Genomic DNA, 21000 nt, shown 5'->3' on the forward strand with positions numbered 1-21000 from the left:
ATCCGTCGGGCGGGGGGAGGGGAGTTTGCAGGCGCTCCCTTGATCCGTCGGGCGGGGGGAGGGGAGTTTGCAGGCGCTCCCTTGATCCGTCGGGCGGGGGAAGGGGAGTTTGCAGACGCTCCCTTGATCCGTCGGGCGGTGGAAGGGGAGTTTGCAGGCGCTCCCTTGATCCGTCGGGCGGGGGGAGGGGAGTTTGCAGGCGCTCCCTTGATCCGTCGGGCGGGGGAAGGGGAGTTTGCAGGCGCTCCCTTGATCCGTCGGGCGGTGGAAGGGGAGTTTGCAGGCGCTCCCTTGATCCGTCGGGCGGGGGGAGGGGAGTTTGCAGGCGCTCCCTTGATCCGTCGGGCGGGGGGAGGGGAGTTTGCAGACGCTCCCTTGGGGCGGCGGGGCTGCCAGCTGTCTGACTCAGAGCTTCGCGCAGGGAGCAGGTAGCAGAGCGCGGATCGGTCCCCCCCCCCCCAGATCCCTGGCCCCTCCCTCCTCTCTGGCTCTGGCACCCCCAACCCTGGACTCACCCCCCCGACCCGGGGCTCGGCCCCTGAGGAACATCCCCGGCCTGCCAGGGCGGATCTGGGGGTGCCTGGTGCCAGGGGACCCCTAAACCTTCCTGCCCCCTCTCTGGTCCCCTGCTTTTCCTAATCCCTGGGTGGCTCTTCCTGTGCCTGCCGTCCTGCTCTCCGTGGCTCTCTGGGGTCCTGGGGGGTTCATCCTGCCCCCCTGCCCAGAGACCCGATGCCGGCTCCGCACCAGAAGCAGCCGCAGCTGCCAGTGCCCTGGCTGGGGAACCGTCACTTTCACGGCGACTCCCTTTCTCCAACCGGGCCATTGGGTGTCAGAGTTAGATTTCAGGGACCCCCCCCCCCCCCCCCGCTCTGTCCCACACCTGTAGCGCATACCCCAGAGCCAGGGGAAGGGTACTTCCCTGTGGGGGGGGAGGGTGGAGCAGGGCTGGGTACTGCAGGCAGACACCTTTGCACCAAAGGAAAGCGCCCGTGGCTGGGGGAGGGAATTCGACTGACGGGGAGGAGGGTTGTCAAGAAGCCCTGAGGGTGACCTGGGTCCTCCCAATGTTCCCACCCGGCCTCGGAGTCGGGCATTGTCCAGGGATCCGGAGCCCCTGGGACACGGCAGCTCTTGTGCCCCCTCCGGTACCCTCAGATCTCTGCCCCTCCGCGGAGACTCCCTGGCTGTCTTGGAGCCGGGATCCTGCTGCAGGGGAAGCAGCCGGTGTCGCCGTTCTCCGGGCGCTTGGACACTGGCCCAGGGCTGGCGGGGTGGTGGTGGTGGACACTGGTCCAGAGGTGCGGGAGCGGAGGGCAGGATGGCCTGTTACTGCCCTGGTATGTGGCTCCCAAGAGCTGTGGGGAGAGCAAGCAGCCCTGCCCCCCACTCTAACCACTACCCCCGCTGCCCTCCGAGACCCAGGGAGAGAACCCAGGAGACCAGGCTCCCAGCCCCTCTGCTCTCACCACTAGGCCTGCGTGCTCCGTTTGCCCCCTGCCGCCGCCCAGGATGCCCCTAGGCACTGTGTGAGGAGGCACATGCCGTCTGGAGGAAAATGGATTTGGGGATGGTCCAGGGAGTGGCTGCCTGCCAGACACTGCGGGGCTACGGGCGCATCCCCATTCCCACTGACCAGCACTCTGCCCCGCCTCCAGTGCCACCCCCATCGCTCCTATTGGCCAGGAATCCTGACCAATGGCAGAGCCCACAGCCACTTGGTGGTGCCCCGCCCCCGCGCCCCCCTACTCTGCCTGGGCCCAGAGCACCTATCCCCCCCACTCCCCTCCCCCTGCCTGGACCCAGAGCCCCTTCCCCCCAACCCTCCCCCTCCTGGGCCCAGAGCCCATACCCCCCCCCACACCCATCCCCCTGCCTCGGCCTGGAGCCTCCTCCCAGTCTCCAGACAGCTGGATTCCAGCTCTAGCTCCTTCCTGCACCCCTCATGCCCCTCCCAACCCCACTCCAGAGCCCGTGTTGGGGGGCAGGGATCCAGGGGCCAGAGAGGAGCTATCGCTGTCATCTGTGAGCTGGGCCTGGGAACCTGTGGGACTCCCCGTCAGAGGGCCTGGCTGGGAGCGGTCATGGTTCTCATGAGCCCTGCTATCTCTGCCCCACAGATCCCATCCCCCAGCCGAGATGTTGACCTACGGACTCCTGACCAGCACCAAGGACCCGGGTGAGTCAGGGCTGGGAGGGAGCCATGGGTGGGCTGGGCCATCTGGCTGAGGCCTCTCCCCCAGGCCCGGAGGGGGTCTGTGGGGCCCATGGCTGACCCCCATTCTCCCCAGTGCCCCTGCGCAGCGGCTCAGTGGCCCTGCTGCTCCGCGGCTTCGTGGCGGACGTGGCCTGCGAGCTGAGCTACCGGAACGAGGAGGCAGAGCCGGTGGAGGCCGTCTTCGTCTTCCCCCTGGATGCTGAGGCGGCCGTCTACGCCTTCCAGGCCTGCCTGGGGGGCACCTGTGTGGAGGCCCAGCTCCACGAGAGGAGAGAGGTACCAGGGGAGGGGCCATGAGGTGACGGTGTCTCCGGCAGGCGTGGGAGCAGGCAGGGGAGGGGCCATGAGGTGACGGTGTCTCCGGCAGGCGGGGGAGGGGCCATGGGGTGACAGTGTCTCCGGCAGGCGTGGGAGGGGCCATGGGGTGACGGTGTCTCCGGCAGGCGTGGGAGGGGCCATGGGGTGACGGTGTCTCCGGCAGGTGTGGAAGGGGCCATGGGGTGATGGTGTCTCCGGCAGGCGTGGGAGGGGCCATGGGGTGACGGTGTCTCCGGTACGTGTGGGAGCGGGCAGGGGAGGGGCCATGGGGTGACGGTGTCTCCGGTACGTGTGGGAGCGGGCAGGGGAGGGGCCATGAGGTGATGGTGTCTCCGGCAGGCGGGGGAGTGGCCATGGGGTGATGGTGTCACCGGCAGGTGCGGGAGTGGACAGAAGAAGGGCCGTGGGTGACGATGTCTCCGGCAGGCGAGGGAGATGTACGAGGACGCGCTGGCGGGGGGCCATACCTCGTTCCTGCTGGAGGAGGCCGGGGCCGGGGGCGACGTGTTCAGCTGCACCCTGGGGAACCTGCCCCCCGGTGTGGAGGCGGCGCTGACCCTGCGCTACGTCTGCGAGCTGCCGCGGGAGCCTGACGGCGCCGCCCGCTTTGTGCTGCCCATCGTGCTGCGCCCCCGCTACGCCCCCCAGGGTGAGTGCCCCTCCCCGCCACACTCCCCAGCATGAGTCCCTTTCCACCACCTCACTCCCTATGGTGAGTGCCCCCTCTCCTACCACACCCCCCATGGTGAGTACCCCCTTCCCCACTATGCTCCCCACAGCAAGTCCCCCCCGCCATGTGCCCCACTCCACTCCACACCACACTCCACTGTGAACCTGTTACAGGATGTGGGGAGACCCCAGGCCCCCTTCTCCCCCCCAGCTGCAGCCAGACGTGATTCTCAGGCAGCAGATGGAAGAGAAGGTTTATTGGTTGAAGGGACCCAGCGTCGCCCGGACTCATTGTGACAGGAACCAGGAGCATCCAGCCTGACCGAGGTCTGGGAAAGGGGCCTATTGCCAGAGCCTGCCTGGCCCCCCAAGCCAGCTCCCCCCTCTCTGACCTAGCCAAACACTAACTCACCCACCACCCCACTGGTCCCAGCCCCCCCAGGAAGCTCTGGCCCCTGCTTTTTTAAGATTCCTGGACCCAGATGTTGTGGGGCTGTCACTGGCTGCATCTTCCTGCTCGCATCAGGTGTTGAGAGGGTGGGGCCATACCCCAAATGCACCCCTCCTGTGATGGTTGTGGAGAAAGCCCGTCCTCCCCGCTGGAGGCCTTTCAGCACCCTGGCCAGCAGCAGGAGCAGCAGAGAGGTCCTCCAAGTAGGGTAGAGGGGCAACCTTCACCACAGCCAATCAGGATGCGGCAGGCTGCACTATAAGGCGCTACTAGCTAAGGCCTGGCCATCCCTGACTGGAGCTCAACCCAGGCAGCTCTCTGGGCCTAGTGGGGAGCAGCAGGACCTTGGACAGCTCCGAGTGGGCGCTGGGTTCTCGTGGCTGGGCGGGGCGCGATCCTTGCGGCTAACGGCCGATTGGCGCCAACCCTGCGGATCCCGCACAAGGGGGATTGAGCAACAAGGCCCTTGGGAAGGGCTGGGTGAAACCGCACCCCGGGGAAGTGACGGCGATTATGGGCTTTGAGACTTGGCAGGTAACTGCTACGTATCGGGCCCCTGGGCTGGGCCCTAGAGGAGTGGGCAGGTCTGTGTCCTCCCCAACTCCAGCAAACCAGACCCGTGTGTGTGTGTGTGTGTGTGTGGAGGGGAAAGGGGGGTAAAAGAAGAGGCCTGACCACGGCCTAGGCATTGACTCCAGGAGCGTAAATATTGCGAGGCCCCCTCCAGCCACCAAGAGGCGCTCGCACACAGGATCCTGTACACGACTCTACACAACTCTCCCTCCTGCAACACATGGGACAGCAGAGTCCCATACAAAGCAACCAGAGAGAATACAAACCCCACCATGGCCCAGAGCAGTGGTCTCCAACCTTTTTACACCCAAGATCACTTTTTAAATGACAGACCAAGCCAAGACCCCTTCCTTGAAGCCCCGCCCTCTCTATTCTCCTCCGCTCCATCACTTGCTATCCCCAATCCTTATACTGCTACTTTAAAAAAAATTCCCACCATTCCTCGCAGCTCCTCACCTGTGCTGTTGCTCGGTGAGTAGCTGCTCCTCAAATGAGGAAATCTAATGTAAATGTCCTGCGCAGGCGCACAGTTCAGAGAGGGCTCAACAGCTACTCTTAGAGCCTCCGAGATCTACCAGTAGATCGCGATCTACTGGTTGGTGACCACGGTCCCAGAGCATCCCTCCGCCCTGCTACATGCCCCACTGTCAGCCCCACCTTCCCCCCCGTGTGTCCCATGGGGAGCCCGCCCCCAGCTCACTGTGCCCCGTATCGCTGCTGTGCTCCCCCAGGAATCCCATGGTTTCCCATAGGAAAATGGTTCCTCACTTTTTCAGGAAGAACGGCTCTTGCGCAAGAGGGGCATTTTTATGCAAAAGCAGCTCTTAGTTAATTATGCAAATGAAGTCTGGCAATATGCTAATCTGTGCTTCATTTGCATAGGATTTTGTAGAAGAGGGAAGCAGTGTAGATGTGGCCCCATGCGTCCCACAGGGGAAGCTCCCCTCGGGGCCTCCTAACCCCATAGCCCCCGACCTCTGCTATGCCCTCCACAGTTCTGTCCTCCAACATGTGTGACCCCTTCCGCCACCCAAAATTTCCTGATAGCCCAACCCCCGGGGTTCCTCCAATGTACCCTCTGCCCCCCTATGTTCCCTCCTCCCACATCATCCCCTCCCGCATCCTCCCATCCCCCCAATATCCCCCCCTGCTCTCCCCTTCCCCGTCCTCACCCCCGCCTCTCCCCCTGCAGGCTGGGTTGGCGAGGACGTCATTCAGGGGCTCCCCCGGGCCCCTCCGGGGGAGCTTCCCTACACGCTGAGCCTGAGCGCCACGCTGGAGTCACCCCACGGCGTGGAGCGCGTGGTCTCCAACTGCCCCCTCACCTCCCTGAGCTACCCAGGCGGGGACCGGAGCAGCGCCCAGGTAGGGGCCCCGGGACAGGGACCAGCCAGTGGGGGGCAGAGGTACCGGGGTCTGGATGTTGGGGGGGGGGGGAGCATTGAAGGGACTTTTGGTGATGGGGAGATGGCAGGTCCCAGAAAACCATCTGGGAGTCTGCTGGGGGGAGATGTGGGGCAGAGCAGTGGGTGGGCCCCAAAACTGGGGGGAGGGGGGATAACAAGGGACACACACGGTTCTGGGGAATTTCCCCATTTCCCTCGGGGGAAAAGTCCAGGGCTGAGACTAGCCCATGAGGCTGAAATCCTGGTCCTGCCTTGGGCCTCAGTTTCCCTTGTTCTCTGGGGGATCCTCTCCTTTCAGTGGAAGAAAAAGTGGGGGGCGTTCCAGTTCCCCTGCTCCCATGGGGCCCCCGTGGAGGTTGCACTTGGGGGGGGAATTCACCCCCCAACCAGGTAACTGTCTCTTCCAATGGGAAAGAACCAAAACCATTCAGTGCTTGGTGGTTTCCTCCCCAGAAGGGCCCAGTTCCTGCATCATCCTTGGGGGTGGTTTTCCCACCCCTCCTCCCCAGGCTGGGCATGAGAGCCAGCGGGACCTGGCCCCAGGGGCTGGGGAGCTGATCATGTCTGCTCCCTGCCCCCAGGTGTCACTGGCCGAGCAGCCGCCCTGGGACCGGGACGTGGAGCTGCTGGTGTATTACGCGGAGCCGCACAAGCCCAGCGTTGTGCTGGAGGCCGGGCTGCCCGGAGCGGAGCCAGGTACATGGCAGGTGGGGGGCTGCACCCCCCGTCCCCTGAGTGGGGGAGGGCTGCGGTTCTGTGACATGGGGGGGCGAGAGAGGTGTCGGTGGGTGTGGTGGGATGAGGGGGATGGTAAGGGACAATGGAGGTTTGAGGTATCCAGGGGCGGATTGGGGGTGCGGGTTGAAGTAGGAAGGGTGGTCGGAGGTGCTGGGGTCCATCTGATGGGGGAGGGGCAGAGGTGTGGGGGTTGGGCTCCGGGCAGTCGGGGGGGGGGCATGGAGGTCCTAGTGGAGAGAGGTGTGGGAAGGGCGGAGCAGTGGGGTCAGGGCACTGGAGACTCTCACGGGGCTCACCCCGCCTCCCCAGGCTCGCTGATGGGTGACCCGGCCGTGATGGTGACCCTGATGCCCAACCTGCTAGAGGCGACAGCGGCCGGCGAGTTCATCTTCCTGCTGGATCGCTCCGGCAGCATGGACAGCACCATGGACGCCCGCGCCGACTCCCCCACACGCATCGACTGTGCCAAGGTACCGCCAGGCCCAAGGCTGCACTCGATGGGCCCATGGGGCCGTCCCAGGGAGCAGCCCCAGCTGGCTGGACCTGGCGTGACTCTGTCCGTCTCTCTGTCCAACCCCAGGAGACCCTGATCTTGCTGCTGAAGAGTTTGCCCCTGGGCTGTTACTTCAACATCTACGGCTTTGGGTCTGAGTTCGAGTCCTTCTACCCGTGAGTCCGAGGGGAGGGGCGGGTCTGTGGGCTGCTGGCTGGAGGGCAAGGGCTGTGTGGGATGACTGGGTTGGGGGCAGAGCTAGGCGGGGGGCTAGTCCCCATCTCTGGCTGTCCTGCCCTGACCCCCGGCGCCCCCTGCAGGCGGAGCGTGGAGTACACCCAGAAGACCATGTCCAAGTCCCTGAAGCGCGTCCGGCGGCTCCGTGCCGACCTGGGGGGCACCGAGATCTTGGAGCCGTTAGGAGCCATTTACCGCAGCCCCTGCCGGGACGGGCACCCGCGCCAGGTCCGGGGGCCATGGGGAGCCTGGGGTTGGAGGGCTGGGTGGGTGGGGGAGGCCGGGGGCTGAACCTCATCAGACCTGGCTGGGATCATGGGGGACACATGCAGTCGGGGGGAACATGGGTAGCTCCCAGCAGGTCCCTTGGGCACTCCGGCGGGTTGTTCTCTCCAGGGGCTGGGGAGAGGGGGTGGGTGGGGGTTGGGCTCCCAGGTAGACATGGGGAGAACTGTGCACCACTGCGCACATTGAGTTGGACGCAGCAGTGCGCTGTCTCCCCAGTCAGGCAGGTAACATGTGTCCCGGGAGCGCTGACCAGGGGGGTGGTGGCTGGTTCCCCAGGGCTGCCCAAAAGGGCTTTAGGGAAGTGGGGCTCACATGCCCCAGGGAGCCCCCACAGAGCCCGGAGACGTCAGGTCCCTTCCAGGGGACTTTGTCGGGGACTCGGCTTCATGTAACTTGTCTTCTCTGCCAGGAGGGCTCTGGGCGGGGGGGGGGGGGGGGAGGAGTGATGTGTCTGGGGATCTCTGGGGGTGGGGGAGGGGCAGGCTCTATGGTTCCCAGCAAGGGGTGTCTCCAGTTCTGAGGGTGTCTCTCCTCCCCCCCCCCCAGCTGTTTGTGTTCACGGACGGGGAGGTGTGTAACACTAGGGAAGTCATTGCTGAGGTGCAGCGTCACCAAGGGTCCTGCAGGTAATGGGGCCCCCTTCCCCCCAGTGTCCTCCACGCCCTGCCCCCCAGCTCCCCACCAGCCTTTCCCCCCAGTTCCCCTCCAACCTCTCCCCCCAGCTCCCCTCCAACCTCTCCCCCCAGCTCCCCACCAGCCTCTCCCCCCAGCTCCCCACCAGCCTCTCCCCCCAGCTCCCCTCCAACCTCTCCCCCCAGCTCCCCACCAGCCTCTCCCCCCAGCTCCCCTCCAACCTCTCCCCCCAGCTCCCCACCAGCCTCTCCCCCCAGCTTCCCTCCAACCTCTCCCCCCAGCTCCCCTCCAACCTCTCCCCCCAGCTCCCCACCAGCCTCTCCCCCCAGCTCCCCTCCAACCTCTCCCCCCAGCTCCCCACCAGCCTCTCCCCCCAGCTCCCCTCCAACCTCTCCCCCCAGCTCCCCACCAGCCTCTCCCCTCAGCTCCCCTCCAACCTCTCCCCCCAGCTCCCCACCAGCCTCTCCCCCCAGCTCTGCTGTCCCTGTGCCCAGCGCTCGGCCATGAGTTCCGATCTCCTCGCGCACACCCCAAGCTGCTGGCCAGGGTGGCCTGGGGCCTGGGACCCTCTCCCCAGCACTGGCCCATGTCTTCCTGCCCCTGCCCTGCCCCCATTTCAGCCCTTCCCCCCAAGTCCCCCCCAGCGTTGCTGTGCAGAGGGGGCCGGGCTGTCCCATTTTCCATTGCCAGGCCGCCACTAATCCCCTTGGCCGCCCTTGGCCCCTCCTGTCCATGTCCCCTTGAGCTGAGGGGCAGGTGATGGCAGTGGGGGGGATTGTACCCAAGGGGGCAGGACGGGGAAGGTGACTGTTGCTGTCGACATAGACTCAGAGGGGGCCTCTATCCCCCGTTGTGTTGGGAAGTGGAGTTCTGCGTCCGCTGGGCCCCCGGGAGCTGGGCAGCCAACGCGCATCACAGGTGGCCCCAAAATACCAGCAGTGGCGTGGGAGGCGGGTGCTGATTCCGGGGGGGTCTCCCAGGGTCCCCACAATGGGTTTGGGGGGTGGATGCCGAGTGCTCCCAGCGATACCCAAAAAGGTTGGAGATTCCCCCCTCCCGGCTCCAATATCACCCCAATGATACTTGCCCCTCAGCCCCGACTGGCCAGCCCCTCCCCCGCAGCACAGCCCCTCCCCCTCCCGTCTCTGACCCCGGGCTCCGCCCCCGGCAGGTGCTTCTCCTTCGGCATCGGGGAAGGCGCCTCCACGGCCCTGATCAAAGGCATCGCCCAGGCCGGGGGGGGCAGCGCCGAGTTCATCACGGGCCAGGACCGCATGCAGCCCAAGGTGAGACCCCAGGAGTGCAGGCCCCCCCCCCCCGAGGCGGGAGAGGAGCCAGGCGTCCGGCCCCACCCGTGTGGTGTCCCCCCCAGGCGCTGCAGTCTCTGAAGCGGGCCCTGCAGCTGGCCGTGACCTGCATCGCGCTGAGCTGGGACCTGCCCCCCGGGATGGAGGCGGTGCTGCTGGGCCCGGCCCCCAAGGTGATCTTTGCCGTGCACCGGTGCCTGATCTACGCCCAGCTCCGTGGGCAGCCCCCGGTGAGAGCGCCAGGCCCATCTGGGGCACCCCCAGCCTGTGAGAACCCCACCTAGGTGATGGCTCTGGGCCCTAGTGATGGGTATTGGGGAGGTGGGCTCTGCACTACCTGGCCCCATTGTTGGCAACAGGGTTTGTTCACTCTGGCCCCTAGTGATGGCTGGTGGGGAGGTGGGCTCTGAGCTACCCAGCCCCATTGCCGTCAGTGGGACTTGTGCTCTCTGGCCCCTAACAATGGCCAAGGCAGAGGAGGGTTCTGTGATGGCAAGAATAATAGTTAACTCTGGCCCCTAACGATGGTCATTAGCTTGCCAAGGTAACTTGCTGTGTTATTTAGAAATATTTACCACTTTGTCCTGTAAATTGCATGGGGGGGTCCCTGGGCATCTTCCCCCCCCCCCTCAGCACACAAAGTTTGATCTTTCCCCTGCCCGCAGCCCCCAGGCACTGCCGTGGGGGGCGTGACGCTGCAGTACTGCATCCGGGAGCAGAGCTACAAGGAGACGCTGGCGTTCCCCCTGCAGCCGCAGGCTGGAGACAGGTAGCTGGGTCCTCCCGCCCAGTTCCCCCCCCACACACTCCGCTTAGCCACACCGAGCCGTGAGGGGCCCTGCCCCTGGCCACAGGGACAAGCTGGTATTCTGCCCCTCCCCCCGTGCCTACTGAACCCTGCTGCCCTCTCGGGACTGGGAGGGATCCCAGGAGACCTGGCTCCCCGCTGCTCCCCTGCCCCTCCTCGCGTGGCTGGACTCAGGCGTCCGGGCTCACCCTGCCTCTCTCCCGCCCAGGCTGCCCGTTCACCGGCTGGCAGCCAAGGCCCTGCTGCTGGATCTGGAGGAGGCCATGAGTGCGGGGGCGAAGGGGGCCTGGAGCCGGGCGCTGGAGGCCAGTCTGAGCTCGGGCGTCGTCTGCTCCCTCACGGCCTACGTGGGGGTGGACACGGCGCGGGGGCAGCCGGTGCAGGGGCCGCTGGTGAGGCGGGACGTCCCGGTGGCAGGTAACCCCACAGGGGGGCCCAGCACGCAGGGAGCACCCAGAATGTCGGGGGGTGCTGGTTAGAGGGGGAGCCTGGCAGTTGGTGGCAGTGGGAGGGATCCTTGCACAGCCGGGAGGGGTGTCAACCATGAGGGGGCGTCGTGGTTATGGGCTAATATCCCTTTGCTCCTCCCCCTGCTCCCATGGGGCTGGGTTGCCCCTTCCTTGCCCCTGTGGGATCTCATTTGCCCCCACCCAGTCCTGGGGCGGGGGGGGGGGGGTTGGGGAGTAGCAGGTGCTGGCAGGATGGAGCTGGGGTGGGGGCCCCTCCCAGCTGGAGAGCAGGACCCTGAGACAGACAGATGGACCCAGACAGGCAGCTGGAGAGAGAGTCAGAGCACCCAGAGGCGGGGACAGTGACTGAGCCAAAGACGGGGAGACGCAGACAAACAGACAGACAGACCTAGATGCAGACGGGGAGATGCAGACAGACAGACCTAGATGCAGACGGGGAGATGCAGACAGACAGACCTAGATGCTGACGGGGAGATGCAGACACACAGAGGGTATGTCTACACTAGAAAGTTAGTTCGAACTAACGGACGTTAGTTCGAACTAACTTTCCTATGCGCTACACTAGCGCTCCGCTAGTTCGAATTTAAATCGAACTAGCGGAGCGCTTAGTTCGAACTAGGTAAACCTCATTTTACGAGGACTAACGCCTAGTTCGAACTAGCTAGTTCGAACTAAGGGCTGTGTAGCCCTTTAGTTCGAACTAGTGGGAGGCTAGCCCTCCCCAGGTTTCCCTGGTGGCCACTCTGGCCAACACCAGGGAAACTCTATGCCCCCCTCCCGGCCCCGGACCCCTTAAAGGGGCACGGGCTGGCTACGGTGCCCGTGCCAGGTGCAAGCCTGCCAGCACCCAGCTAGCAGACCCTGCACCTGGCACGGCACAGAGCCACCCACCCGATGCCCCCCAGCCCACCCCCTCTTGCCGGGACCAGGCTGGCGGCTCCCGGGAGCTTGCCCTGGACCGCAAGAGGCGGGCACCTTCCTGGGCTAGTGCGGACATCGTGGACCTCGTCCACGATCTCCGCACTAGGCACAGGAAAGTGGCCGTCTAGGGCAGGAGAGCTGCCAGCCTGGCCACCCAGGACCAGGTCTGCATGAAAATCAAGGGGGTCCACTGAGACCCCCGACACTGAGCCCTGAGCTTACAATGGCCGTCCTGGGTCAGACCAAAGGTCCATCTAGCCCAGTAGCCTGTCTGCCCACAGCGGCCAACCCTAGGGACCCTGGAGGGGATGGACCGAAGACAATGACCAAGCCATTTGTCTCGTGCCATCCCTCTCCAGCCTTCCACAAACTTTGGGCAGGGACACCACTCCTACCCCCTGGCTAATAGGACTCCATGGACCCAACGTCCATGACTTGATCTCACTTCCCTTTAAACTCTGTTCTAGTTCTAGCCTTCACAGCCTCCTGCAGCAAGGAGTTCCACAGGTTAACTATTTGCTTTGTCAAGAACAACTTTCTCTTACTAGTTTCAAGCCTGCTACCCATTCCTTTCCTTTGGTGTCCTCTAGTCCTTCTTTATGGGAACTCATGAAGAACTTTTCTGAATGCACCCTCTCCACCCAACCCCTGCTTTTACAGACCTCTATCCTGTCCCCCCTCCGTCTCCTCTTTTCTAAGCTGAACAGTCCCAGTCTCTGTAGCCTCTCTTCATCTGGGACCTGTTCCCAACCCCTGATCATGTTAGTTGCCCTCCCCTCTCCCAGCCTTTCTCTTCCCCTCTCCCACCTCCTTTTCCCAGTCTCCCCCAGTTTTTTTCAATAAAGACAGAGTCAATGTTGGAAGAAACGTTATCTTTATTTTGTACATCAAGAAGAAGGGGGGCTAGGGAAGGGCAAGTGGAAGGAGGTGAGGGAGGAATGGGGTACGAGCCCCCGATGGGGAGGACTGGGCTGGCTCTGCGGGCTTCTGGGGGTGGAAGCTCTCCTGCAGCCCCCCAATTACTCCCTCTCCCCAGATGGCAGCCTGCGGCAAGTGCAGCCGGGCTGATGGCTGAGTGGTGTGATGTGCCCAGTGTGGGCACTCAGGGCACTCCAAGCCAGAACTTCTTTGCAAGCGGGGCACCCCTTAGAACTGTGTGTCCGGGGTGGGGGTCGGGACCCTTTAAGCGCAGCCCTCGGCTAGCCTGAGACAGTATCTCCATGCTCTAAGTCCTCCTTTTATGCCCTGCCGGCACTGCTTCCGGCCATCCTTAAGCCCTGTTCAGAGTCCACTCAATGTGGACTTACTAGTTCGAACTAGCAAAACGCTAGTTCGAACTAGTTTTTAGTTCTAGATGCGTTAGTTCGAACTAGCTTAGTTCGAATTAACTAATTCGAACTAAGTTAGTTCGAACTAGCGCTGTAGTGTAGACGTACCCAGACAGACAGACCTAAACGCAGATGGGGAGATGCAGACAGACAGACACAGATGGGGAGATGCAGACAGACAGACAGATCTAGACGCAGACGGGGAGATGCAGACAGACAGACAGACAGACCTAGACACAGACGGGGAGATGCAGACAGACAGACAGACAGACAGACAGACCTAGACGCAGACGGGGAGACGCAGACAGACAGACAGACAGACCTAGACGCAGACGGGGAGATGCAGACAGACAGACAGACCTAGACGCAGATGGGGAGACGCAGACAGACAGACAGACAGACCTAGACGCAGACGGGGAGACGCAGACAGACAGACAGACAGACCTAGACGCAGACGGGGAGACGCAGTCAGACAGACAGACAGACCTAGACGCAGACGGGGAGACGCAGTCAGACAGACAGACAGACCTAGACGCAGACGGGGAGACGCAGTCAGACAGACAGACAGACCTAGACGCAGACGGGGAGACACAGACAGACAGACAGACAGACCTAGACGCAGACGGGGAGACGCAGAAAGACAGACAGACAGACCTAGACGCAGACGGGGAGACACAGAAAGACAGACAGACAGACATAGACGCAGACAGACAGACAGACAGACCTAGACGCAGACGGGGAGACGCAGAAAGACAGACAGACAGACAGACCTAGACGCAGACGGGGAGATGCAGACAGACCGACAGACAGACCTAGACGCAGACGGGGAGATGCAGACAGACCGACAGACAGACCTAGACGCAGACGGGGAGACGCAGACAGACAGACAGACAGACCTAGACACAGACGGGGAGACGCAGACAGACAGACAGACAGACCTTGACGCAGACGGGGAGATGCAGACAGACAGACAGACAGACAGACAGACCTAGACGCAGACAGGGAGACGCAGACAGACCGACAGACAGACCTAGACGCAGACGGGGAGATGCAGACAGACCGACAGACAGACCTAGACGCAGACGGGGAGATGCAGACAGACAGACAGACAGACCTAGACACAGACGGGGAGATGCAGACAGACAGACAGACAGACAGACCTAGACGCAGACGGGGAGATGCAGACAGACAGACAGACAAACCTAGACGCAGACGGGGAGACGCAGACTGACAGACAGACCTAGACGCAGACGGGGAGATGCAGACAGACAGACAGACAGACCTAGACGCAGACGGGGAGACGCAGACAGACAGACCTGGAACAGGAGACGCAGACAGACCGACCCAGAATGGGAGATGTGGCTGCTCTGAACCCAGACGCTGACGGCCAGGCCCACACGGGGAGACACAGACAGTGAAGCAGACCCAGACCGACCAACCCACCCAGACGGCCACAGCCCATCGCTGTCATGAGCCTGGCTGGGAGGTGCCTTGCCCCCCCCACAGCATCCTGCCTTCATCCATGGGGCACAGTGCCTGCCCCCACATCCCCTGGGCCTGGGGGAGGGGTCCCAATGGGAAGAAGCATGGGGACTGGTTCTGGATGTCACAGCCCAGGAGAGATGGGTCTGCGGGGTGGGGAGGGGGAGCGTGTGCCAAGCCCTGAGTGAGTTGGTGGGGGAAGGGGTTGGGCAACACGTGGGAGGGGTCCCGGCAGCTCTGAGCATTGGGGAGGGGCTGGGATTTCTCCGTCTCCCCCGAGCCTGTCTCTATGGGTGCCTCTGTCTGTCCCTCTCTCTGTCCGTCATTCTCCGTGCCGCTCTTGTCCCTGCCTCCGCGGCGCCTTGTCTCCGTGCTGTCCACGAATGAAGCCACCACGCATCATGCGTTTCATCACCTGGGCAGGAGGCGATTGGTGGGCTGCTCGCAGGTCATGCGTAACCTCCAGCACTTGGTTGTGACACGCTACTGGCACTTCAGTGAGCTCGAACGGCTCCCCAAATCGAGCCTGTGCTTTCGCCTCCCTCAGAAGTGTCTGTCCTGGCTCCACTGCATCCCAGAGCGCCTCCGGGGACATCTCCAGTGCCGGGGCAGCGAGTCCTCCGACCCCGAGGTCCCGCCGGAGCCCGTGCCCCAGAAAGGTGCGTGGGGACTGGGACCAGGCATCAGAACGGGGGGGGGCAAGCATCAGGATCGGGGGCGGAGACGGACGGAAATTCCTGAGCAAAAGAATGGTCGTGATGCCGGGGAGGAAGAGGCGTCCTTAACGGGCTGGGTTTGAAGTGAGGTGACACAAATCCTCTTGCCATGAAATAAATTTAAAAAAATGAAAGAAGCTTCCAAGCGAGAAGCTGGGATGTGGGGTACGAGTTTGTGGTGGCCTGAGAAGGAATCCCCTGCTGTTTTCTCTCAGACACATGGATGGAAATTCCTGGCAAAAAACGTAGCTGAAACTGGGCTTAGGCTAGGACATGTGTACACCTGAGTTATGGGGCACAGATCATTGTGGGCGCAGTCCAGTTCATAATCAAAGAAGGCCACGAAAGGCAGGAATTTGGAAGTTTGGAATCCCCTTAAGATCTGATCCCCTTAAGACCCGCAACCCTGATCCCTGAGCTTCCCCTCCCCCTTCTTCCCCTGGCTTCCCCCTTCCAGTTCCCTCCTCCCAGGCTTCCCCCTCCCCTCTTCCACCCTCTCTCTTCCCCCTCCCATCTCCTTTTCCCAGTCTCCCCAGAGGTTTCTCCCCCTCCCCCCAGTTTTGTTCAATAAACCCAGTTTCTATTTTTATTTGACATCAGGAAGTGGGGCTAGGGAGGGGTAAGTGGAAGGACGTGAGGGAGGAATGGGGCACAAGCCCCCTGTGGGGAGGACCAGAGAGGCTCGGGGTGGATGCTCTCCCTCAGGGCCTCCTGGATCCTGACAGCCCCCCGGATGGCAGCCTGCAGCAAATGCAGCCGGGCTGAAGGCAACGACCCCACGAGACACACCAACGTGCCCAGGGGCAGCTCTGGCTCCATGTGGCCGAGTGCTGTGGTGTCCCGAGTGTGGGTACTCAGGGCACTCCAAGCCAGGACTGCTTTGCTGTCCCTCATCGAGGGAGACAAGCAAGCAGGGAACCCTGAGAACTGTCTGTCCGGGGTGGGGGTGGGGTCCCTTTAAGCACGGAGCTCAGTTAGCCTCAGGCAGAAGCCCCACACAATAAGTTCCAACCTGATGCCCTGCCGGCACTGGTTCCAGCCTTAACTTCAGTTCAGGGTCCACTCAGTGTGGACATGCTATTTCGAAATATCAAAATGCTATTTTGAAATAGTTTTTGTGTATAGATGTGTTATTTCGAATTAGCTTAATTCGAATTAACTATTTCGAATTCAATTAATTCGAAATAACACTGTAATGTAGACGTACCCCTACTTCCTTAGAAGCTCATGTCTTTCCCTGGAAAGAAGAGTCCTTTGCAGGAGGATGCTCCTGAGGTCAGATTGTGTGTGAGAATCACCCTGGGGACATGGGCTTAATGGCTGAGACTAGGACATTAACAGGGACCCAAGGGAGTTGGGTGCCTAATTGTGAATAGTGTCATCCCATGGGTGCAGGACAGGGTAGAGTTAAGGGTGTCCATGGAGGGGTCAATGGTGCAGAGAACCAGATAAAGCATGCCCAGGAATGGGGCTTTAGGGCTCAGAGGAACAGGTAAAGGATGCCCTGGAGTGGGGCAGAGTTAAGGACACCCATGGAGGGATAGAGTAAAGAAGTCACAGAAGGTCACAGTTAGGGTGTAGACTGTCTCCAACCTGGACAGGCCATCTCATTATACTGAAATAATGACCCAGCCCCATCTCTCTTTTCAGAGCGGGCAGCAGAGGAATCTCCCCTGCTGAGGCTGGTGTCCCTGCAGAACGCCGATGGCTCATGGGACCTGGGGCCCCTGCTGGCCGCCGCGCTGGGGGTGAGCAAGACCGACGCCAGGGGGAGAAAGCCCAGTGAGGTGAGTGCAGGGAGGGGAGAGTTGGAAGGGCAGGAAGTCCCCAGACCCACCCTGTCTCAAACTGTCTCTGCCCCCTCCCCCCACAGGATGTGGCCCCCAGTGTCTGGGCCACGGTGCTGGCCGTGGTCTGGCTGCACGGCCGGGCCACGGGGCAGCGGAACGAGTGGGAGCTGCTGGAGGTCAAAGCGGTGGCCTGGGTGCGGGACCAAGCAGGTAAGAGGGTGCGTGTGTGTGTGGGGGGGGGAGTGGGCAGGGTTCAGGGCATCATCTGGAGAGCTCCTGCCTCATGGGAACCCCACAACTCCAAACCCCACCCTGCCCCCCCACACCCCTGCCCCCAGCCTATCCCCGTCCCAATCCCACCATCCTGTGGCAATTGCCGTGCCCCATCCCCCAACACCTTTACTTTCCGACCCTCGTGCCTGTCCCCCCATGCTCTGTGATCTCTTTGCTCCTCCTGTTCCCCTCGCTCATGTCTTCCCCCGGCCACTCCCCATTTCCTGGGCTGGTGTCTCCACATCGATCTTTTTCTCCTTGCAGGGCCCTGGCTGAGCGAGTGCCTGGAAGCCGCCAATGCCTTGCTGGGCTGCAGCGTGGACCCTGCCATCTTTGGACTCTGAGCCCCCCGGGATCCTTGCACCCACAAGCTACCCTGGGCCACCAAATGGGAGCCCCGAGGCCAGCAGTGGGCACTGGGTTCCGACCCCACTGGCCAGCCTCAGCCCAGCCTGGAGCTAACTCCCAGCATGGATCCCACTTCTGCCACCAATTTGGATGCAAGAGTCTTCTGCTACCTTCAGTGGAGCCATGGCTGCCCCCTGGCTCCAACCGCTGGCAAGCTGCTATTGAGCAACTCCTGTGCCACTCACAGCCATTGTCTCCTTTCAGCATTGTGGGGGGTGGCCAGTGTCAACGTTGCAAATTGCTTCGCTTTTTCCAAATAATAGAGGGGTCCCTGTCTCAACAGTCCCCATACCCCATAGGTGGCTGCACTGACCCTGCTCTGCATGAGCCACCCAATATAATCTAAGTCCCTTCCACCCAAGTTCGGCTTTGGGACCGACACACAGACATGATCTTTGGGTGTTGAAACACAACCCCCTGTGGTCGTCATGGCAGCTTTCTCCTTACTAGAGAGTCCCACCTGTGAACAGCAGCCCAGGCATTCGCCCCAATGACTGATTCGCACTGACGAACGATTCACGCCCTGCCCAGATTCAAGCTGGGCAAACGGTTCCCAGCCGGGCAGAGTTCGGCCGGCAAGTCCGATGCCGTGGGGAAGGCTGGTAGGTGGACGTCGAGGCCACGTGCCATGTGTTGTGAATTCATCCCATTCATGGATGCACGTTTAACCGTTTCATCGATGACCTGATGCTTATCAGTTTCTTAAATGATTAAACTTCCCATCTGGGGCCCCACTGGCGGCCGACAGCCCACCAGGAGCAGGGTTGGCTGCCACTCCTGGGAGGGGGCGGAGCTACACCCCCTCCAAAACGTTTAACCGTTAACTGGTTAACATTTTTCTCTGTGGTTTTTTTACGTCCTTCACCTGCATCAGTCCCCTTCAAAGTGCTCCCCCAGTGTGACCCTGTGCTGGTCCATGTCCTTACCTCGGCTGTGCCGCAGCTGAGAAGGTAGCTGCCCCCCAGGCCTGATCACCATCCCCCCCATTGCCTGGTGCTGTGGGCAGCAGAGAGTTTGAGTCATTGGACTTTGGGGGCTCTGGTTGTTTGAAAATCCCACTAGATACTGATCTGCATTCATAAACGCCCATATAGCTTTAAACCTTTATCCCGTAATGCTCACTGAACACCAGTGTGACCCAGGCACCTAATTCACTTACACACTCTTGTGATTCCCACGAGGAACCTCTCCCTCTCTGCCAGTGCCTCACGTGTGTGCAAATCGGCCCTTTTGCCTTTCTTCCTGAGTTCTCTCTGTGCCCGTGGAGGAGAATATTCTTTTCCACCTCCCACGGGAGCAGGGAGAAGAAATACATTGAAGATTTCGGCTCACCCGGAGATGTTGGTGACGGGGGACCGGTACGTGGCAAAGGTAGGACATCGGCGTGTAACTCATCAAACTTGCAAAGACACCGCAGTCAACAGTTCTACTGTCTGCCGGCTTTTCCTTGGCGGTTAGATGGTCTCCGTCATTAAAGCAATTGTTTGGTGGCCTTAGAAAAAACGGTCCCTTCCCACCAGTTTGAAAGTCCCAGTAGTAGAATCGCCAAGGGAAATCTCCTCCCAGAAAGGATCAGTTATCCTGGCTACTTAACGAATGGCAGGAGTCGTTTGTGCGCTCATAAAAAAGGCAAGACAGACACGTCCATCCCGACCACCGATCTGAAGATGCCATGGAAAGATGCCAACTTGTAGATCTGTATTCTCATAGGGTATGTCTACACTTGCCCCCTCTTTCAAGAGGGGGGTGGAAACGAAGGCGTTCAAAATTGCAAATGAAGCCGGGATTTGAATTTCCCATCCTTCATTTGCATATTCACTCTATGGCAGTATTTTGAAATAGCGCGCTGTCTAGTCGGAGTTATTTTGAAGAAAACTCTTCTCTCGAAATAACCTTTCTTCCTCATACACTGAGGTTTACCAGTTATTTTGGAAGAAGGGTTTTCTTTTGAAATAACTGGGTCTCGACCATGTTTTTTTATTTTGAAATAGCGCCATCGTGCAAATGAAGAGCAGGCAATTCAAATCCATGCTTCATGCATTTTCATCCTTCTCTTGAAAGAGGGTGCAAAGGTAGACATCCCCCTACATCCCCGGTGGATGCAGAAAATGTCCGAGGAAACTTCTAGTCCCAAGAAATAATGTCGGCACTCAAGTCTAGGCAGAGGTCACAGCTGAGACAGTAAAACATAGACCAGTATCCCCTCCAGGTCAGACTTAGGCATCAGATTGGCGGCGGACCCCTCACTTTGGCATCTGTGCATGCCTAGCACTTTGCATCGGGGCGGGAGGGAAGGCAAAGGGGTAGACTAGACACAGAGATACCCCACGTTGCATGAGACCGATCAAGGGGACTTCTGTAGCTGTAGGACCAAGCAGGGAGCGTGGTAGGACCAAGCAAGGGTTACAGATGGTCGTAATGAGCCATAAATCTATTATCTTAGAATCCCAGGATGGGCACAGACCTCAGGAGACATCCAGTCCAGCCCCCTGTCCAAAGCAGGACCAACCCCAACTCAATCAGCCCAGCCAGGGCTTGGTCATGCTGGGACTTAAACACCTCTAGGGATGGAGGTTTCACCCCCTCCCTAGGGAACCCATCCCAGTGCTTCCCCACCCTCCCAGGGAAATAGTCCTGGTGTATCCATGAGGGGAGGAGAGCTGCAGGGAGCCCCCGTTACTGGCAGGGCTGGTGGGCCTGGCCTAGGGAGTTGGAGCTGGGAGGTCCCTCTTGGAGATGACACACGGGGCCGGGGGTCACACCCGTCTTTGCACTGTGCCCCAGAGAGAGGGGCCGATGTGGGGTGAGGCTGGGAACCAGTTGGACCCACCCCCTGTGATGCAGTGTGCGGAAGGGGAGGGGGGGCGTCCGCTCCTGTGGCCCTGGATCCTGTCTGGCTGGGCAGGCCCTGGTTGCTGTGTAGTGCTGGGGGTGACCCCTACTGGCCGGTGTCTGTAAGCACGGCCCAGCGGGGGGTGGTCCCTGGGGAAGGGGTTCGAACAAAGGAAGTGGACCTAGAACAGTACAGGGGCCTGTGAACCCTCTCCCCACCCCCGTCTGTCTGCCCATCCTCCTATGTCTACATAGAGCCTGGGCTGGGCTGTATCACTGAGAAGCAATAAAACCTTCTACTCTACTGCCTGGAGGAAAGTCACAGCTGGCTACAGACAAGGGTGCAGGGTCGGGGGTCCCCAACGTGTGCCCCCCCCCATTGGCATCTAGCCGACTGGACACACTCCTCTGCTTTCCCCTTGACCCTACCTCTCAGAGGGTATGTCTACACTACCACCCTAGTTCGAACTAGGGTGGCTAATGTAGGCAACCGAAGTTGCAAATGAAGCCGGGGATTTGAATTTCTCAGGCTTCATTTGCATCTTGCCGGGCGCCGCCATTTTTAAATCCCCGCTAGTTCGGACTCTGTGCCCGTGGCTACACGCGGCACGGACTAGGTAGCCTAATAGGATTAGGCTTCC

The 21000-nt window shown here is 61.2% G+C and overlaps 1 protein-coding gene across 2 annotated transcripts; it reads left to right on the forward strand.

Moving 5' to 3' along the window:
• The first annotated feature begins 365 nt into the window (after positions 1–365).
• LOC142821175 (von Willebrand factor A domain-containing protein 5A-like) lies at positions 366–20780 on the forward strand. 2 transcript variants are annotated; one of them, XM_075911989.1, is made up of 18 exons: positions 366–428; positions 2121–2179; positions 2292–2494; positions 2963–3185; positions 5422–5594; positions 6217–6331; positions 6683–6843; positions 6954–7042; positions 7187–7331; positions 7938–8017; positions 9196–9310; positions 9397–9561; positions 9997–10100; positions 10348–10556; positions 14730–14999; positions 16707–16843; positions 16930–17056; positions 17384–20780. In XM_075911989.1, exons 2-18 carry the CDS (start codon positions 2140–2142, stop codon positions 17461–17463), a joined length of 2436 nt encoding a protein of 811 aa, XP_075768104.1. In that variant the 5' UTR covers positions 366–428; positions 2121–2139; the 3' UTR covers positions 17464–20780. The 2 variants fall into 2 exon arrangements, with proteins under 2 accessions (XP_075768104.1, XP_075768105.1); XM_075911990.1 differs by lacking the exon at positions 17384–20780 and having other exon boundaries at positions 14888–14999; positions 16930–17057.
• Positions 20781–21000: the final 220 nt, after the last annotated feature.

This window comes from Pelodiscus sinensis, chromosome 30 (genome assembly GCF_049634645.1).
Source record: "Pelodiscus sinensis isolate JC-2024 chromosome 30, ASM4963464v1, whole genome shotgun sequence".
Taxonomy (NCBI): Eukaryota; Metazoa; Chordata; order Testudines; family Trionychidae; genus Pelodiscus; species Pelodiscus sinensis.